This window comes from Sturnira hondurensis, unplaced genomic scaffold (genome assembly GCF_014824575.4).
Source record: "Sturnira hondurensis isolate 20B ecotype Veracruz unplaced genomic scaffold, ASM1482457v3 Scaffold0005329, whole genome shotgun sequence".
In the NCBI taxonomy this organism is placed as follows: domain Eukaryota; kingdom Metazoa; phylum Chordata; class Mammalia; order Chiroptera; family Phyllostomidae; genus Sturnira; species Sturnira hondurensis.
In genome coordinates this window covers 4,276,895-4,294,756 of record NW_028077960.1, presented here as the reverse complement: position 1 = coordinate 4,294,756, position 17,862 = coordinate 4,276,895, and the positions used below count along the sequence as shown (strand labels likewise).

General features: G+C 35.7%; 1 protein-coding gene across 1 annotated transcript in view; it reads left to right on the top strand.

The window, feature by feature from the left end:
- The window catches only part of ARIH1 (ariadne RBR E3 ubiquitin protein ligase 1), a 155,935-nt gene that overhangs the window by 70,270 nt on the left and 67,803 nt on the right, over window positions 1–17,862 (top strand). Inside the window, exon 2 of the mRNA XM_037047101.1 lies at window positions 968–1,035. Within this exon, the coding sequence (XP_036902996.1) occupies window positions 968–1,035 (68 nt within the window). The remainder of the gene's footprint in view (window positions 1–967; window positions 1,036–17,862) is intronic.

Here is a 17,862-nt window from a genome sequence, read left to right as displayed (position 1 = left end):
GGTGGGTGGATGGGAGTTACCATGTCTGCATCTTTGGTTTTCTGTGAGGTATGAATATGTGTGTATTTTCCTGTATAGATGGTATTGTTGAGAAGACAGGTAGAGATCTTTTATGACATCATTTTTATAGAGGATTACTTTTTAACTAAATCAGTACTTAACTATAATACTATAGCCTGACTATGGTGAAATAAAAGTAGTTTTATGTACAAAGACCTGTTTTGAAATGCCATTTGATGTAATAAAATTATATATGAAATACAAGTAAGCAAACTCTGATATTGTAACTAGCTCTAGTATCTTTGAACCAGTCAGGCTTATCTCATCTTTTAGGTGGGAGCCATTGCATTTTAAGTTAAAATTCAGTACCCAGATAGTAATGTCACTAATTTATGGGAAATGGAAACATTTGTGACAGCATTGAATGATAGGGCAGTAAGTGTTTATTTCATGGCATTTGCCTTTTCTTCTAGAAATGAAATACAAATCTAAAATTATATTCAATAAATTATGTGGAACAGATTTTTTTTTTTGTCATTTTTCACTAAGTGTCTTTGAAGGACCTTCTGACTTGAAAATGGTTTGGGATTATTTGAACTAGTCAATACATAAAGTGTTAGAAATTTTATTGATTAATAGTGTGCTGATTTGTAGATATTAAAATTGTAAAAAAGGTTCATTTTAATTACTGCTTCATTTAACACAGTAATTTTCCATTTAATGCCTTTTTGGCTTATTTTGAATTTTGTGTTAGAATCCTATAAAGACTTGCCTTATTTATGTGGCCTACTATTTTTAAATAGTCTTGATCTTATTATAATTAAAAATTTATATTTTTTTAGAAGGAGAAAGAAATGTCTTAGAGGAAAGAAGATTTGGGGTGGGATATTACAAATTCAACCCAAAAAATCTCTAAATGTCAATGAAGTGCTGTTACCTTAAAGTGACTTTTTCCCCCCTTTTTTAGAATCCAGCAACTATCACAAGAATACTCCTTAGCCACTTCAATTGGGATAAAGAGAAGCTAATGGAAAGGTAAGAAAATACCATGTCAGCTTGTATTTAAAAGTAACACAAAAAGCCTCTTGAACAGAATTTACAAGCAGCAAGTAAGGAGTTGATTTTTATACCAGTATGTGAAGAAACCAATGTGCAGTAGTTTTGCTCTAATCTCTTACATTCCCCATCTGTAAATATTGTAATAAATTTCGTATTAAGGGAACTCTGGCTCACTGTTCTTATTTCAGACTGGAGATGAGATTGGGGTCTCTGCCTAAGTGTCTTCTACATATATATCTTTTTGAGTACTGGGAATTAAAGGTAGGTTTTCAAAAAAGCTTTGTAGCTTTGGGCCATATGAGTAAGATCTTTTTAATTACTTAAAATTTGTCTATAAACCTTTTTAGCTATGTTAAAGATATTTACTTATTCAGTAAAAGCTATAAAATAAAGGAGTTGCTTAGGGTATCCAGGACACCAGGATATAGCTATGTGAACTGCTTCTGTGGTTTCACTGCAAGATTATATTACATTGGAGATTTTTAACGTATTTTCTTTCAGAAAATGTTTCTGGTTCGAAAAGGGAGAAATTATTGGGACTGGAGAATGACAATATGATGCCATTCTTAATCTTTTTCTCTTCAGTAGATTGGAAATTTGGAGCCCTTGTTAAGGTGATGTAGGGTAACAGCATGTGTTCTCTCAGCCTTATTCTCTCAGTATAAAATAAGCAATCCTTATTTTAATTTTAAAAATGCACTAGTTTTTGAGAACGGAGAACTCAAATTGTGGAAAATAAATTAAAAACATTTCCCATTTGATTTTAAAAGCACTTGTAAAACACATATTAATTAGACAATACTATCCTGAGAATATTATCCCATTTCTCACACCTTGCACCCCAAATATAATTTAATAGTGACAATAATACCTATCAATTTTGAGCCCTCGGTGCCAGATATTATTTCTTTTTATCATCTTGATAGATTTATGGTGCTAGAAACTAAGACTTAGAGCTTAATAATTAATAATATATTTACCTCAGATTTGTAACAAAATGAGGTAGCACTCACTCAGGTTTGTTGGATTCCAAAGCTTATGTCCTCAATCACATACTATACATCTTTCCCATGATTTCATGAGGTACAAAATGCTCCTTGACAAGTGTGATATGTTTGTTCCTTTCCTTCATGGATCTCACCTTTTTTGAAGCAAGTAATATTTCTTAAATTGGTAACATTTATTTTATGGTACCTCTGTTATGAATAGGAGTTTTCATTGTTTGTATCTGATACCTTTCTAGTGAACTAGATGTATTTATAGTTTGTTTCTTATTAATGCATTGGGTTGGCCAAAAAGTTCGTTTGGTTTTAAGGTGGTTCTAGGAGTGCTTAATTGTCTTTAACTTAATTCAAAACAATTTGTTAGATTTTATTGTGACAGCTGTCATATCAGCCTGCATTTAAAAAAACTTCTCAAAATTGGTGAATTTTTGTGTAGCCATTTTAATACTGAAGATGGAAGACAAGTTTTAGCGTATTATGCTTTGTTATTTCAAGGAGGGTGTAAACGCAGCTGAATGCAAAAAAAGATTTGTGCAGTTTATGGACAGGTGTTGTGACTGATCGAACGTGTCAAAAGTGGTTTGCAAGTCCTCATGGGGGAGATTTCTTGCTGGATGATGCTCCAGGTCGGGCAAACCAGTTGAAGTTGATAGCAATTAAATCTAGACACCAAGTGAGAATAATCAACATTATACTATGTGGGAGACAGCCAACATGCTCAGAATATCCAAATCAATAAAGTTATTGGTGAAAATGAAAAATGTGTCTTTTATTTTACAGAAAACACTAAATGGACTTTTTGGCCAACCCAATATTTCTTTAAAGACATTTCAAATAAATTTTGTGATTAAGTGTGGTAAGTATAAATTAAAAAGTAGGTGGCTTCTGGGAAACTTCTGAGTGTGTGAACTTTTCAGTTGCTCCTTGTTAATTTGAATTTTTGTCATATATATTCTAAAAATACGTTATTGGATATCTATAAGTCTTTTATGCAGAGTTTTAAAAATCAATATGCACTGTTTTTATCTCATTTAATGAGTTTCACATTATGTCCTGTGTTGTCTAATATTATCACTGCCACGTTTTATGATTATTAATATGCTTAGGTTGAACTACTGACATTGTAAGTTGTGCTTTTAAAGTTATATATTTTATTTTAGTGTTTTTAGTGGCCACCCTTAAAATTTGTATGTATATACTTAAAATTACAAGTTTGCAACAATGTATAGTTCAGTATTTATATCTGTGCCTTGCAGAAGAAAAACATTGTGCAAGGAATACTTCTCTGTCCTATTGTTTTTTCTCCTCTCATCTTGATAAATAGGTGCTTGAATTTTTCATTTGATATTAAACATTTTTATTCAATATGTTATACTTTTTAAAAATGTGTTTCTTGCGTCCCACTCTTTTCTCCAAAGTAACCTTTTATCCTCTAGAGTATATTTTTAGTCATTTAAGTCAAGTTTTGTATGTGATAATTATGAATGCGCTATGAGAAACCTTTAATATTTTGAGTTAATGGGGGTGAGTTTTGAAAATATCACCTTTGGGCCCTTTAAATCTATGGACCCATGTTTTTGGTTTATTGAAATTCATAGCTGTTATTTCTTCAGTATTACTGTACTTTCTCTCCATTCTCTTAATGCTTTCAGGAATTACCACTATTCACATGTTGAAACTTCTGGATCTCTTTTCCAAGTCTTCTAATGGCTTTTTGTTTTTTGAAGCAAATTTATTGGGTTATATTGGTTAATAGTAATATTTAGGTTTAAATTATACGTGCCTATGAAACATGATCTGTATGTTGCATTACATACCCACCACCCAAAGTCAAATCATCTTCCATTGCCATGGATTTGGCTGCCTTTACCCTTTAGTATTCTCTTTCCTCCCGGCTTTGTCCCTATCCATGTGTCTATGAATTTCAGTTTTAAATCCCACATATGAGTGAAACTATATGGTGGTTAGTTTTTTCAGATTGACTTATTTGCTTAGCATAATATCCTCAAGGTCCATACAAGTTATCACACATGACAGTACTTCATCTTTTCTTAGGGTAGAATAATAGTCCATTGTATATATATGCCACATCTCCTTTATCTAGTCATCTATCAAAGGGAAATTTGGTTGTCTCCATGCTTGGCCTCTATGAATAATGCTGCAATGAAAATAAGGGTATATCTTTGCAAATAAATGTTTTCAAATTTTGGGGGTACATACCTAGAAGGGGGATTGCTGTGTCATATAGTAACTCTATTCATCATTTTTCGAGGAACTATGATACTGATTTCTATAATAGCTGTAGCAGTTTACATTCCCACCAGTGAGGTTTCTTTTTCTCCACAACCTCTCCAACACTTGTTATTACCTGTCTTGTTGTTGATAACCATTCTGACAGGTGTGAGGTGGTATCTCAATGTAGTTTTGAATTGCATTTCTATAATAGCCAGTGGAGTTGAGCATTTTTTCATGTATCTTGTGGCCATTTATATGTATTCTTGGGAGAAGTGTCTGTTCAGGTCCTCTGCCAATGTTTTTTTTTTTTGTTTGTCTGTTCGTTTTAATTTAATCTTTATTGAGTTTTTTCCCATTACCATTTAGTCCCCTCATACTTGCCTCCCCCCAGCAATTACCACACTGTTGTCCTTGTGCATGAGTCCTTTCTCCTTTTTACTCAACCCTCTATCTTCTTACCTCTCCTTACTGCTACACACCCCCTCACCAGCTGTCATCCTCCTCTACATGTGTGAGTCTGTCCCCACTTTCCTTGTTAGTTCAGTTTATTCATTAGATTCCACATATGAGGGAAATCAGATAGTAGTTGTCTTTCTTTGACCAGCTGATTTCACTTAGTATAATCTTCTCCAGGTTCATCCATGCTGTTACAAAGGGTAGAATTTTCTTCTTTTTTACGGCTGAGTAATATTATATTGTGTAAATGCCCCGTAGTTGTTTTATCCACTCATCTACTGAGAAACACTTAAGACTGCTTTCATATCTTGGCAATTTTAAGTAATGCTGCAATGAATGTAGGGGCACTTATGTTCTTTCAGACATAAGTGTTTGGGGTTCCTTCAGATGGATTCCCAGAAGTGGGATCACTGGGTTAAAAGGCAGATCCACCACATGCCTGGACACTTTCCTTAATGAGAAGTGTCTATTCATGTCCTTTGCCCATTTTTTTAAATTGGCTGTTTGGGTTTTTGGTGTTGAGTTTTGTAAGTACTTTATAAATTTTGGATATTAACCTCTTGTCAGATGTATTGGCAAATATGGTCTCCCAATCTGTGGGTTGTGTTTTTATTTTGTTGATGATTTCTTTGCTGTGCAAAAACTTTTTACTTCGATGAAGTACCATTTCTTTATTTTTTCTTTTGTTTCCCTTGCCTGGGAAGATATACCCAGTAAAATATTGCTTTGAGCTATGTCTGATATTTTGCTGCCTGTTTTTTTGTACAGTTTTTATGGTTTTGGGTCTAACATTTAACTCTCTGATCCATTTTGAGCTCCTGTGTGGTGTAAGAATGTGGTCCAGTTTCATTTTTTACACATACCTCTCCAATTTTCCCAATACCATTTATTGAATAAACTATCCTTTGACCATCATATGTGCTTTTTTCCTCTGTCCAGTATTGACTATAAAGATGTGGGTTTGTTTCTGGGTCCTCTATTCTTTCCATTGATTTATATGTGTTTTTATTTCAGTACCATGCTGTTTTTATTACTATGGCCTTATAGTATAGTTTGATATTGGGCAGCATGATTCCTTCAACTTTGTTATTCTCTCTCAGGAACGCTGTTGCCATGCAGGGCCTTTTGTGGTTCCTTATAAATTTTTCAAATATTTGTCTGAGTCTGTCAAAACACATCCTTGGAATCTTGATAGGAATTGCATTGAATCTAGAGATTGCTTTGGGTAATATGGATATTTTGATGATGTTAATTTGTCCTATCCATGAACACAGTATGTACTTCCACTTATTTGTATCTTCTTATTTGTTTCTTCGGTGTTTTATAATTTTCTGAGTACAGATCTTTTATATCATTGATTAAGTTTTTTCCTAGTTATTTTATTTTTTTTGAAGCTATTGTGAATGGGATTGTTTTCTTAATTTCCTTTTCTGTTGGTTCATTATTGACATATAAAAATGCAGCTGATTTCTGAATATTAATTTTGTGTCATGTTCCTTTGCAGAATTCATTTAACAGTTCTAATAGTTTCTTGGTGGAATCTTTGGGATTTTTTATGTACAATGTCATGTCATATGTAAATAATGACAGTTTTACTTCTTCCTTTCAAATTTGGATGCCTTTTATTTCTTCTTTTTGTCTGATTGCTGTGACTAGAACTTCCATTACTATGTTGAACAGGAGAGGTAAAAGTGGACATGACATCCCTGTCTTTTTTTTTTTTAATATTTTATTTATTTATCTTTAGAGGGGAAGGGAAAGAGAGAGGAAGAGAAACATCAATGTATGGTTGCTTCTCGTGCATCCCCTGCTGGGAACTGGCCCCTGCCAGGAACTGGCCTGCAACCCAGGAATGTGCGCTGACTGGGAATCGAACCGCAATCGTCTAGTTCACAGGCTCAATCCACTGATCTACACCAGCCAGGGCTCATGACATCCCTGTCTTGTTCTGCATATTAAGGGGAACACTTGTAGTTTTCACCCATTAAGTACGATCCTGGCACTGGATTTGTCATATGTGGCCTTTATTGTGTTTAGGTGTGTTTCCTTTATTCCCATCTGAGAGTTTTTGTCATAAGTCAGTGCTGGATTTTATCAAAAGCTTCTTCTGTATCTCTTGATATGATTGTGTGGTTTCTACCCTTCATTTTGTTTATATTGTGAATCACATTTATTGATTTGTGAATGTTGTACCAACCTTGTGTTCCCAGAATAAATGCCACTTGATCATGGTATGTGATCTTTTTGATACACTGCTATATTTAGTTTGCTACTATTTTGTGGAGGATTTTAGCATCTGTGTTCATCAGGGATGTTTGCTGGCCTATAATTTTCTGGTTTTGTAGTGTCTTTAACTGGCTTTCGAATTAGCATAATGCCGCTCTCCTAAAATGTGTTTGGGAGTCTTCCCTTGTCTTGAATTTTATGAAATAGCTTGAGGAAAGGAGTTAGTTCTTCTCAGAATGTTTGGTAAAATTCATCTGTGAAGCTATCTGGTCCTTTGATTTGTTGGGAGTTTTTTCCATTACTGCTTTACTTTCACTAGGTGTAATCTGTCTCTTCAAATCTCTGACTCTTCCTGATTTAATTTTGGAAAATTGTATGTTTCTGGGAATTCGTCCATTTTATCCAGGTTGTCCAGTTTGTTGGCATATAGTTGTTGATAATATTTTCTTACAACTCTTATGCTTCTTTGGTGTTTGTTGTTATTTCTCCTCTTGCTTTTTTGATTTTAATTATTTGGGTCCTTTCTCTTTTTAACTAGTTGTATATGGTTAATGTTTTGTGCATCTTGTTTATCTTTTCAAAGAACCAGCTCTTGGATTAATTGAACTTTTGTATAATTGTTTTTAGACTCTATTTTGTTTATTTCTGCTTTGATCTTTATTATTTCCTCCCTTATACTCACTTTGGGCTTTGTTGTTCTTTTTCAAGTTCTTATAAGTGTGCAGTTAGATTGTTGATAGGTATTTAATGCTTATGACTTTCCCTTTTTTGAATGGTTTCCCATTGTCCCACACATTTTGGATTATTGTATCCTCATTTTCAGGGTATCTTTTGATTTCTTCCTTGATCTTGTTGTTAATCCATTCTTTGTTTAATATCACATTGTTTAGTTTCCATGTCTTAGCATGTTTTCCAGTGTTCTTGTGATTCATTTCTAGTTTCATAGCATTGTAGTCAGAGGAGATGCTTGATAGGATTTCACTCTTCTTAAATTTACTGAGACTTGTTTTGTGTCCTACCGTGCGGTCTATCCCAGAAAACCTTCCATGTGCACTTGAAAAGTATGCATATTCTGCTGATTTGGCATGAAATGCTCTTGATCGAGTGTGTTTAAGGCCACTGTTTCCTTGTTACTTTTTTCTGTCTGGAAGATTTATGCATTGAAGTCAGTTGTGTGTTAAAGTCCCCTACTATAACTGTGTTTCTATCTCTGCCTACAATCCTGTCCATCAAGATTTGCCCTGGCTGGTGTAGCTCAGTGGATTGAACTCAGGCCTGTGAACCAAAGGATAGCGGTTCAATTCCCAGTCGGGGCACATGCCTGGGTTGCAGGCCAGTTCCCAAGTAGGGGATGCATGAGAGGCAACCATACAGTGATGTTTCTCTCCCTCTCTCCTTCCCTTCCCCTCTAAAGATAAATAAATAAAAATCTTTAAAAAAAGATTTGCTTCATATATTTAGGTGTTCCTGTGTTGGATGCATAAATGTTTACTCAGGTTATATCCTCTTGTTTGACTGTTTCCTTAATCTAATGTAGTATCTTACTTATTCTCTACGATAGCTTTGGTTTTAAAGTCTATTTTGTTTGATATAAGTATCACTACCCCAGCTTTTTTCCTTTTTGTTTGCATGAAATAACTTTTTCCATCCATTTACTTAGTCTGTGTGTATCTTTAGATGAGAGATGAGTCTCATGGAGGCATCATATATATGGATCTTGTTTTCTTATTCATTCAGATAAGCCATTTGCATTTAAGGACATTTAAGCCATTTGCATTTAAGGTGATTGTTGATAGATACTTATGTAGTGCCATTTTATTATTAGACTGTTTTCCTTTGGGTTTTTTCTCCTTCCTTCTTTTCTCTTCCTTCTCCTTTTTATTTTTCTCGTCTTCCATTTTCTTTTTCTTGTCCTTCTCCTTTTTTTCCTCCTCCTTCCTTCTTGCTTTCATCTGAGAAGCTCCTTATTTCTCCTTCAATTTTAAATGATAGCCTTGCTGGGTAAAATAGCCTTGGTTATAGGTCCTTGAATATTTCATGTCAGTGCATTCTAGCCTCTGTTGTGTTTCTGTTGAGCAGTCAGATGACAGTCTAATTGTGCTCCCTTGTATATAACTACCTGCTTTTCTGTTGTGGCTTTTAGTATTCTCTCTGTTTTTAAGCCTTGTCATTTTAATTATGACACGTCCTGGTGTAGGCCTCTTTGGGTCCAACTTGATTTGAACTCTCTGGACTTCTTGGACTTGTGCGTCTTTTTCCTTCACCAGATTAAGGAAGTTTTTGGTGATTGTGTTTTCACATAGGTTCTTGATGTCATTGTTGACCCATTCAACAAGAAGGAGAAGTGGCTCACTCACATCTCCTTCTGGTATTCCCATGATGTAGATATTGTTACTCATCATGTTGTCCAAAACGTTTCTTAAGCTCTCCTCATTGTTAAAAATTCTTTTTTCTTTTTGCTGTTCTGCTTGGGTGTTTTTTTTCCTACCTTGTCTTCCAAATTACTGATTTGATCCTCTCCTTCATCTAACCTACTCTATTCCTTCCAGTGTATTATTTATTTCAAATATTGGATTCTTTCTTTCTGACTGATCCTTTTTTATGGTTTCTCTCTTTTTTTCATTCTGTTGAATATGCTTATACTCATTACTCTAAATTCTGTCTGATAAATTGCTTGTTTCCATTTCATCTAGTTCTTGAGGAGAATTCTCTTGTTCTTTCATTTGGGGTTTGTGTTTTTGTTTCCCATTTTGGCTGTGTCTTTGTATTTTCCACCTTAGTTGTAAGATTAATCTCTGATATCTCCTCAAGCAGTAATCAGCAGCCTGGCTTAAGGACTGTAGTGTGCTGCAGAGTAGTTGTTGCAGGTGAGGTTATTAGTTCCCCTCAGGCTGATGTCACATGGAGAGGAGTGCCTTGCCTGAGAAAGATGGCTTCTGCGTTATGGGGAATGACTCAGCACTGGGATTCTGGCAGCTGTTTCCTTCAGTTCTCTTCCTAGAACCACCTGCCCCAGACTCTCCTCAAGCATCTCTAGTTCACTCTGCCCTCCCTCTGATGGTGCCCAGGGTGAGTGACTGTAAACTCAATTTTGTACATTGGCCCTTTAAGTGGCTCTCTGTTTCTCCAGTCCTTTCTCCCTGGCAGACAGAAACCCTGCTGCTGTTCACAGTTGGACATTAACTGTATTCCTTTCCGGCTCTGGTGCTGTAAGTGGGGAGGCCAACTTGGGTTTAAGATCCCACACTTCTCAGGGGTTACCCACAGGCTGCTGCTTTAGCTCCTGACTGTGGGAGCCCAGCCAGCCCTCTCACACCTCCTCTGTACTACCTACCAATCTTGTTGTGGTGATGTGGTTCCCACTGTCTGTCCTTGGTTTTAAGGCTCCTTCTCTCCAGCTAGTGTTCAGTTGGTGTGATTTCTCTTCAATTTCGTTATAATTCCAGATTAGTCCTAGGAGCAGGTTTGTGTAGCTTCCACTTTCTAGCCCTGAAATTTGTTTCCAAGTCAATGTTCACTGTAATGGTTTTTGAATGTAGAGTTTTTGGCCTCTGCCCATTTTTTAACTAGATTTTTTGTTTGTTTGTTTGGTTTGTTGAGTTGTGTATAGTTTTAATATTAATGCCTTGTCATAGCTGTTGTTTGCAAATATGTTCTCCCATTCAGTTGGTTGACTTTTTGTTTTGTTGGTGGTTTCTTTTGCTATTCTGAAGGTTTTTAGTTTGATATAGTCCCTTCCATTCATTTATTTTTGCTTTACTTCCTTTGCGCTTGGGGTCAGATTCATAAAATCTTCTCAAAGACCAAGGTCTATAACTTCAGTACCTTTGTTTTCTTCTATGTTTATTGTTTCTGCTCTTACAGTTAGGTCTTTGATGCATTTTGAATTAATTTTTGTACATAAGGACAAACTGTAGTCTAGTTTCATCCTGTCACATGTGGATTTCCAGTTCTTCCAATACCATTTATTGAAGAAGTTTCCTTTTTTCCAGTCTGTTTTTGGCTCCTTTGTCAAAAATTAATTTGCCTGTATACATGTGATTTTATTTCTGGGCTCTCAATTCTGTTGGACTATGTGTCTGTTTTTCTGCCAATACCATGCTGTTTTGACTATCAGCGTTTTGTAGTATAATTTGAAGTCTGTTAGTTTGAAACCTCTAGCTTTGGGATTTTTTTGTTTGTTTGTTAGGATTGCTTTGGCTGAGGTATTTTGTGATTCCACACAAATCTGATCATTTTTTGCTCTATTGCTTTACAGAAATATCATTGGGATTTTGATGAGAATTGCATTAAATCTGCATATTGCTTTTGGTAATATGGATATTTTAATTACATTGATTCTTCCAATTAATGAACATGAATTTTCCTATTTTATTGTGTCTTTTTCACTCTCTTTTAATAATGCTTTGTAATTTTGAGTCAGTAGATCCTTCACACCCTGTGTTAAGTTTATTCCAAGGTATTTTATTCTTTTGGTTACAATTGCAAAAGGAATTGAGGAATTGTGCTTTGTTTTTGTTTTTTTTCTGAAATTTCATTGTTAGTACATACAAATGCAGTGGAGTTTTGTAAATTAATTATGTCTTTGTGACTACACATGTCTCCTTAAGGCAGCCTATTAGTGAATATTTTTGATCCAACCTGTTATTCAGTCCATTTACATTTAGGATAATTATTGATGCACTGTATTTTGCTGTGTATATTGTGCACCTAAATTTTGCACTACTCATTTAATAATGTGCATCCTTAATTTTTCCTTAAAATTTTGGGCAAAAAAGTACATATTATACAGAGCAAAATATTGTATGTGGATTTTCTCTAGTCATTTTATCTTTTGTTTTCTGGTAGCTCTGTGCCTCCATAGAGGCACAGATTCTTTTCCTTTTAGTCTTCTTTGTGTTATTTTTGTTCGGTGATATTCCATACTTACTCCCTCTTTTTTTAAAGTTATGTATCTTAGTTTGGGGTTTTTTATGTGTGTGTGTGTGGTTACCATTAGGTTTATAAAAAGTAAAGTTTTATATATAAACAGTAGTTCTTTTTCTTTTGACTGCTCTGATCTCCATCCTCCTTTGCAAATTCAAACTTTTACCCATTCTTTCATGTTTTTATTGTAACAAGTTACCCCTATTTATACTATAGATCTGTTGGTGATTTTACTCATATTTTGTGACCATTTGTACTTTGTTTTAGGTAGAATAACCCCCTTTGAGTAGTTACTAAAATGAAGGTCTTCTAGTGGTAAGTTTTTTCAGCTTATGTATGCCTGGAAAAACCTTTATTTCTCCTTCACATCAGAAGGATAGCTTTGCTGGCTATATTATTCTTGGCTGGTAGTTTCCCTCTTCAGTAGTTTGAATATTTGGTTCCTCTGTCTCCTAGTTTATAGAGTTTTTGCTGAGAAGTCTTAACAATAATGTAATGTTCTTTATAGGTTATTTTCTTCTTTTCCCTTGCTGCCTTGAGAATCTTTCTTTTTTGACAGTTGTACTGCATTGTGCCTTGGAGAAGGCCTTTTCGGATTGACATGATTAGGTGCTCCGTTTGCTTATTGGATTCAAGGATTTAGCTCTTTCCATAGGGTTGGGAAGTTCTAGTCAACTATTTGAACAGGCTCTCCATTCCCTCTCAGTCATTTTTTTCTTCTGGAATGCCTATTATTCTTATATTTCTCTTTCTGATGGAGTCAGTTCTCATGGAATTCTTTCTTTTTTTTCCTTCCTTTCTTTTTTAATGCTCGAGTCTCTCTTCCCTCAGTCATTTCTAGATTTCTGTATTCGATACCACTAATTCTTTCCTACATCTAGTCAAGTGTTCATTCTTGATCGCTTTTATTCAGTTCTTCTTCTCCCAAATTTTTATTTGCTTCTTTTTTAAAGTTTTAATCTTTTTGGTAAAGCACTTGTTTTGTTTGTTGATTTTGGTTTCTGGGTTCATTAAACTGCCTGTGTTTGTTTTCATGTATTTTGTTTTTTGTTTTATTCAGAACTACAGTGTTTCATTCTTTCATTTCCATTATATATTTCCATGTCTTTAAGTTTATTTCATTTCCTTCTGAACTGCCTTATTACTGTAGTTAAATTCATGGTATTTGATGGATTGGTATTTTGTCTGTGCATTTATGTATGAGTGGCACTTCTCTAGTAGACTGATAAGAAGTCTTTCTGCTGTTTTCCAGGAGGTGGTGCTGAATCACAAGTATTTTTAGCTCTCTTATAGTTCTCTGGCTTTTCACCTTTCCATGGGGTGGTGGAAAGTGGACTGTGTTCCTTGGGGAGATGGGCACTTCTCTTACGAACTGGTTGCGTGTATTTCAGGGGACCAACACTGCAGAGAAATGAGGAGAGCAGTGGTGCTCCAAATTTGTGACATGCTGATGGTATCATCTGCAGCCAAATGCTGTTATGTGGAGGTGGGGTGAGCTGTGGGAACCCAGCCATCTTTTTTGTTGCTCTGCACTTCCAGCAGTGGCAGCCTTGGACCACCGTGATGTTACTCAGGGAAAGTGTTTCTGTAGTATGAGTTCTCAGGTTTGCAGATAATGTGTTCTGTGACCTGACAGGAAGGGTGAGAGGAGGTGAGGTCTGAGAGGTTAGAGAAGGTGGCCAGGCTCCATGGCATTATTTTTCTGTCTGGAATGCTTGATTAGCAGACAGCATGGCCATAAACAATGTGCTTCATCCCAGCCTAGGTCACTGGGCTCAGCCACAGCTCTTACTGCCTACTCCTGCAAGAATGCTCTATGAATCTATTTACTCCCTCCAGCTGAAGGGAGTACCATCTACAGCTGGATTACTCTTTCCTCCAGGCTGCAGGGCTGTGACCTGGCTCCTTTGAGCTCTTCTTACTACTTGCCTCCCTGGTACGCTGAAACATGGTCACCTGTGGGTGATTCAATGTATACAGATCTCTCAAATGTGTTTGTGCATTGAGCAGGAAATCCTTTGTTGAATTACAGCTGTCCAAATTGTTGAAAGAGCAATAGGAAGACACCAAGGGGATCTCTCATGCTGCCATCCCTCTGATGTCACTTTTTAAAATTTTTTTCAGATTACTTCTTTTCACTTGTCACCTTTGTTTTTCTACTGTGGTTTACCTTTAATTTACTGTTTTTAACTTATCCAGAATTTTATTCTGATACAAATATACCATTTTGCAGAAGAAATTTTTAAAACTTTGGCTGAATTATTTTTATTACTAATTTGCTTTTCTTTCTGCATCCATTTGGCTATTTAGCCTTCTTAAATTTTTCATTTCTACAGTATCCAACTTTATTCATTTTAATAACTTTATCCTTTTTTATGGGTGCTAGCCCTCTCTCTCATCCCTCTTGGCATATCACTGTTTTTATGCTGTCTTCTTTTAGACTGTTTATCAATAAACAAACAGAAAATTTAAATTATGTCCTGGTATTATTTTCAAATTGGTCAAATCCTAGGCTGTACTAAATTTCAAAGAAAGTTTATATGATTTGTATTTTCACATTTCCAAAACTGTTATAAACCAAAAATGAAATTACTAAAACAATTAGAGCTAAATGATGAGAGTGCCTACAATAAGAATGTGGCTAAGAAGTACAGGGAAATTTAGTCTTAGTGTCCTTATAAAAAAAAGGTAGGAAATAAACTAAGCCTTTGAAACAGGAAGTTAGAAAACTGCAAAATAAACCCAAATAGAGCAGCGTAGGTACTTGTGGTAAAGCAATATTAATGGAATTATAATTAAATAAAACCAATTAATCAATTAATATAATATAATTATATCAATGGAACATAATTAAATAAAACCAAAAGATAGCTCTTTAAAATAGATATTAAAAAGGGATTAACAAGGGAATTAGAAGATAAGTTACAGAGACTGGGATAAAATACTTGAATAAGACATCTGATAAGTATGTACAGAACTCATAAAACTCAATTATATGAAAATAGTCCAATTTTTAAAATGGTCAAATATCTGAATAGATGTTTCACCAGAGAAAATATACAGCCCTGGTTTGTGTGGCTCAGTCAGTGAAAATATCCTGTATGAAATTGTTATGGTTGAAAAGTGTCAAAATGCATTTGTCCAATCCCACAACAATGTACAGTACCAAAAGTGAATCCTAATGTAAATGACGGCCTTTAGGTGGGAATGATGTGCCAACATAGGTTCGTTGATTGAATCAGATGAACCACTGTATTGGATGATGTGGCTATGGAGAAGAGAAGGTTGTGTGCATGTAGGAGTCAGGGGTATATGGGAACCCTCTGCTTTCTGCTCTTTTGCTGTGAACTTAAAACTGTTCTTAAAAGAAGTTAATTTTATTTTGAAAAACAGGAAGTAAACTGTTGGCAAATGAGATGGGAAAAAAAGCACAAATAAACAATATTGGGGATAATGCATAACTATGGATGGAAAAATATTTCAAAGTTGTAAATGAACATTGTGTATCACTTTTACCAATATACTTCAAAGCTTAAAGTTGTAAATTACTACCCTGGCTGGTGTGGCTTAGTGGATTGAGTGCCTGCCTGCAAACCAAAAGATCCCTGGTTCAGTTCACAGTTAGGCACCTACCTTTGTTATGGGGCAGATCCCCAGTTGGGGGTGTTCCCCACGGAATCAATGGGTATGTCTCTCACACACTGATGTTTCTCTCCCTCTCTTTCTGCCTCCCTCCCCCTCTCTCTAAAAATAAATGAATAGCTCTGGCTGGTGTGGCTCAGTGGATTGAGCCCCAGCCTGTGGACCAAAGGGTCACTGGTTCAATTCCCAGTCAGGGCACATGCCTGGGTTTGGGAGCCAGGTCTCCAGTGTGGGGCACGCAGAAGGCAACTGCACATTGATGTTTCTTTCCCTCTTCCTCCTTTCTTTCCCTGCTGTCTAAAAATAAGTAGAAGGTTTTAAAATAATAAATATGTGAAATCTTTTTAAAAATGTAATTTATCTAGACCCTCCACCCCTGCTCTCCACAAAGAGTAGAAAAATAAGCATGGAAAAATGTAGTAAATAACACTAAAAAGTACTAGGTGATTTTACGGGCAGGTTCTGTCTAATAAACCTTCAAGGAACTGCCAGTTGTATTGAAAGTTATTTCAGAATATAGAAATAACAATATCCATGTTAGGCAAATTCAAATAGCTTTGTTTACAAGATTTGACAAAGATGAAAGCATAAGAAAATTATTGTTATTATGAATGTGGCTATTGAATTCATAAAATAATATTGGGTTAGCCAAAAAGTTCACTTAGTTTTTAATGTACAGTATCTCTAGTAATGCTTAATTGACTTTAACTTTTGTAAAAATATTTTTTATTGATTATGCTATTACTGTTTTCCAAATTTTTTCTTCTTTATTCCCCATCTGACCTGCACCCCTCAACCCTCCAGCGTTCCCTGCCTTAGTTCATGTCCATGGGTTATACATAAAAGTTCTTTGAGTTCTCTGTTTCCTATAACTATTTTTTATCTCTCCCCATCTAACTTATGCCTACTAATTATGCTTCTTCCCTGTATCTTTCCCCCTCTATTCCTCTCTTCCCCCTCCCCACTGTCCCTCTATGTGATGTCCTTTTCTCTGATTGTATTCCTGTTCTGGTTGTTTGCTTAGTTTTTGTTTTCATTGTTTTTCTTTTCTTTTAGGTACATTTATTAATAGTTGTGAGTTTGTTGTCATTTTACTCTTTGTATTTTTTATCTTTTTCTTAGATAAGTCTCTTTAATGTTTCATATAATAAGGGCTTGGTGATGATGAACCCCTTTAACTTGACCTTATCTGGAAAGCACTTTATCTACCCTTCCTTCTAAATGAAAGCTTTGTTGGATAAAGTAATCTTAGTTGTAGGTCTTTGCTTTTCATCACTTTGAAGTCCTTGCCTTTCTTTCATGACTTTAAATAACTTCTTTTCAGCCCCTTCTTGCCTACAGGGTTTCTTTGGAGAAATCAGTTGGTAGCCTTATGGGAACTCCTTTGTAGGTAACTGTCCCCTTTCCTCTTGCTTCTTTAAGATTCTCTCTTTATCTTTAATCTTGGCTAACTTAATGATGATGTGCCTTGGTGTGTTCCTCTTTGGGTCCAACTTCTTTGGGACTCTCTGGGGTACCTGGACTTCCTGGAAGTCTGTTTCCTTCACCAGATTGGGGAAGTTTTCTTTATTTCTTCAAACAAGTTTTCAGTTTCTTGCTGTTGTTCTTCTGACATCCCTATACCTTGGATATTGGAATATTTTAGGCTGTTCCATATGATTGTAAGTCTCTCTTTACTTTTTGATTTCTTGTTTCTTCATTCTGTCATTGGTGGATGATTATTTTTCTCTTTTGTTCCAAATCATTGATGTCAGTCCTGGTTTTCTTCCTGTCACTGTTGGTTCCCTGAATATTTTGCTTTATTTCACTTTGGTATCTTTCATTAGTTTTTTCATTTTTTGACCTAGCTCAATCAGTTCTGTGAGTATTTTGATTACCAGGGCATTAAATTCTCCATCAGATAGGTTGTCTATCTCCTTACTGCTTAGTTCTCTTTCTGAAGTTTTGCTCTGTTCTTTCACTTGGGCCATAGTTCTTTGTCTTGGTGCACCTGTTAAGTTGCAAGGGGGCAGGGCCTTAGGTATTCTCCAGGGAAGTGCAACCAACCCAACCCTCTGTGCTGTGCTGCAGTGCTGCAGTGCTGCCTGTGGTGGAGGGAGCGGAGAGGAAACACAGCAGCTCGCCTGCTCAGCTTTAGCCCACTTTTCAATGAGAGCGTGAGACTGGGAGTTTCTCCCACTGTAGTACGACAGTCAACTCTGAGTATCAGTTTCACCTTCAGCTGGCTCCTTCTGTGCAGTTCGCTGCCCACCATGGGTTTTTACTGGTCTGGTTGTTCTGGTTGACTTTTTCTTTACTTTCTTGGTTGTAGGAA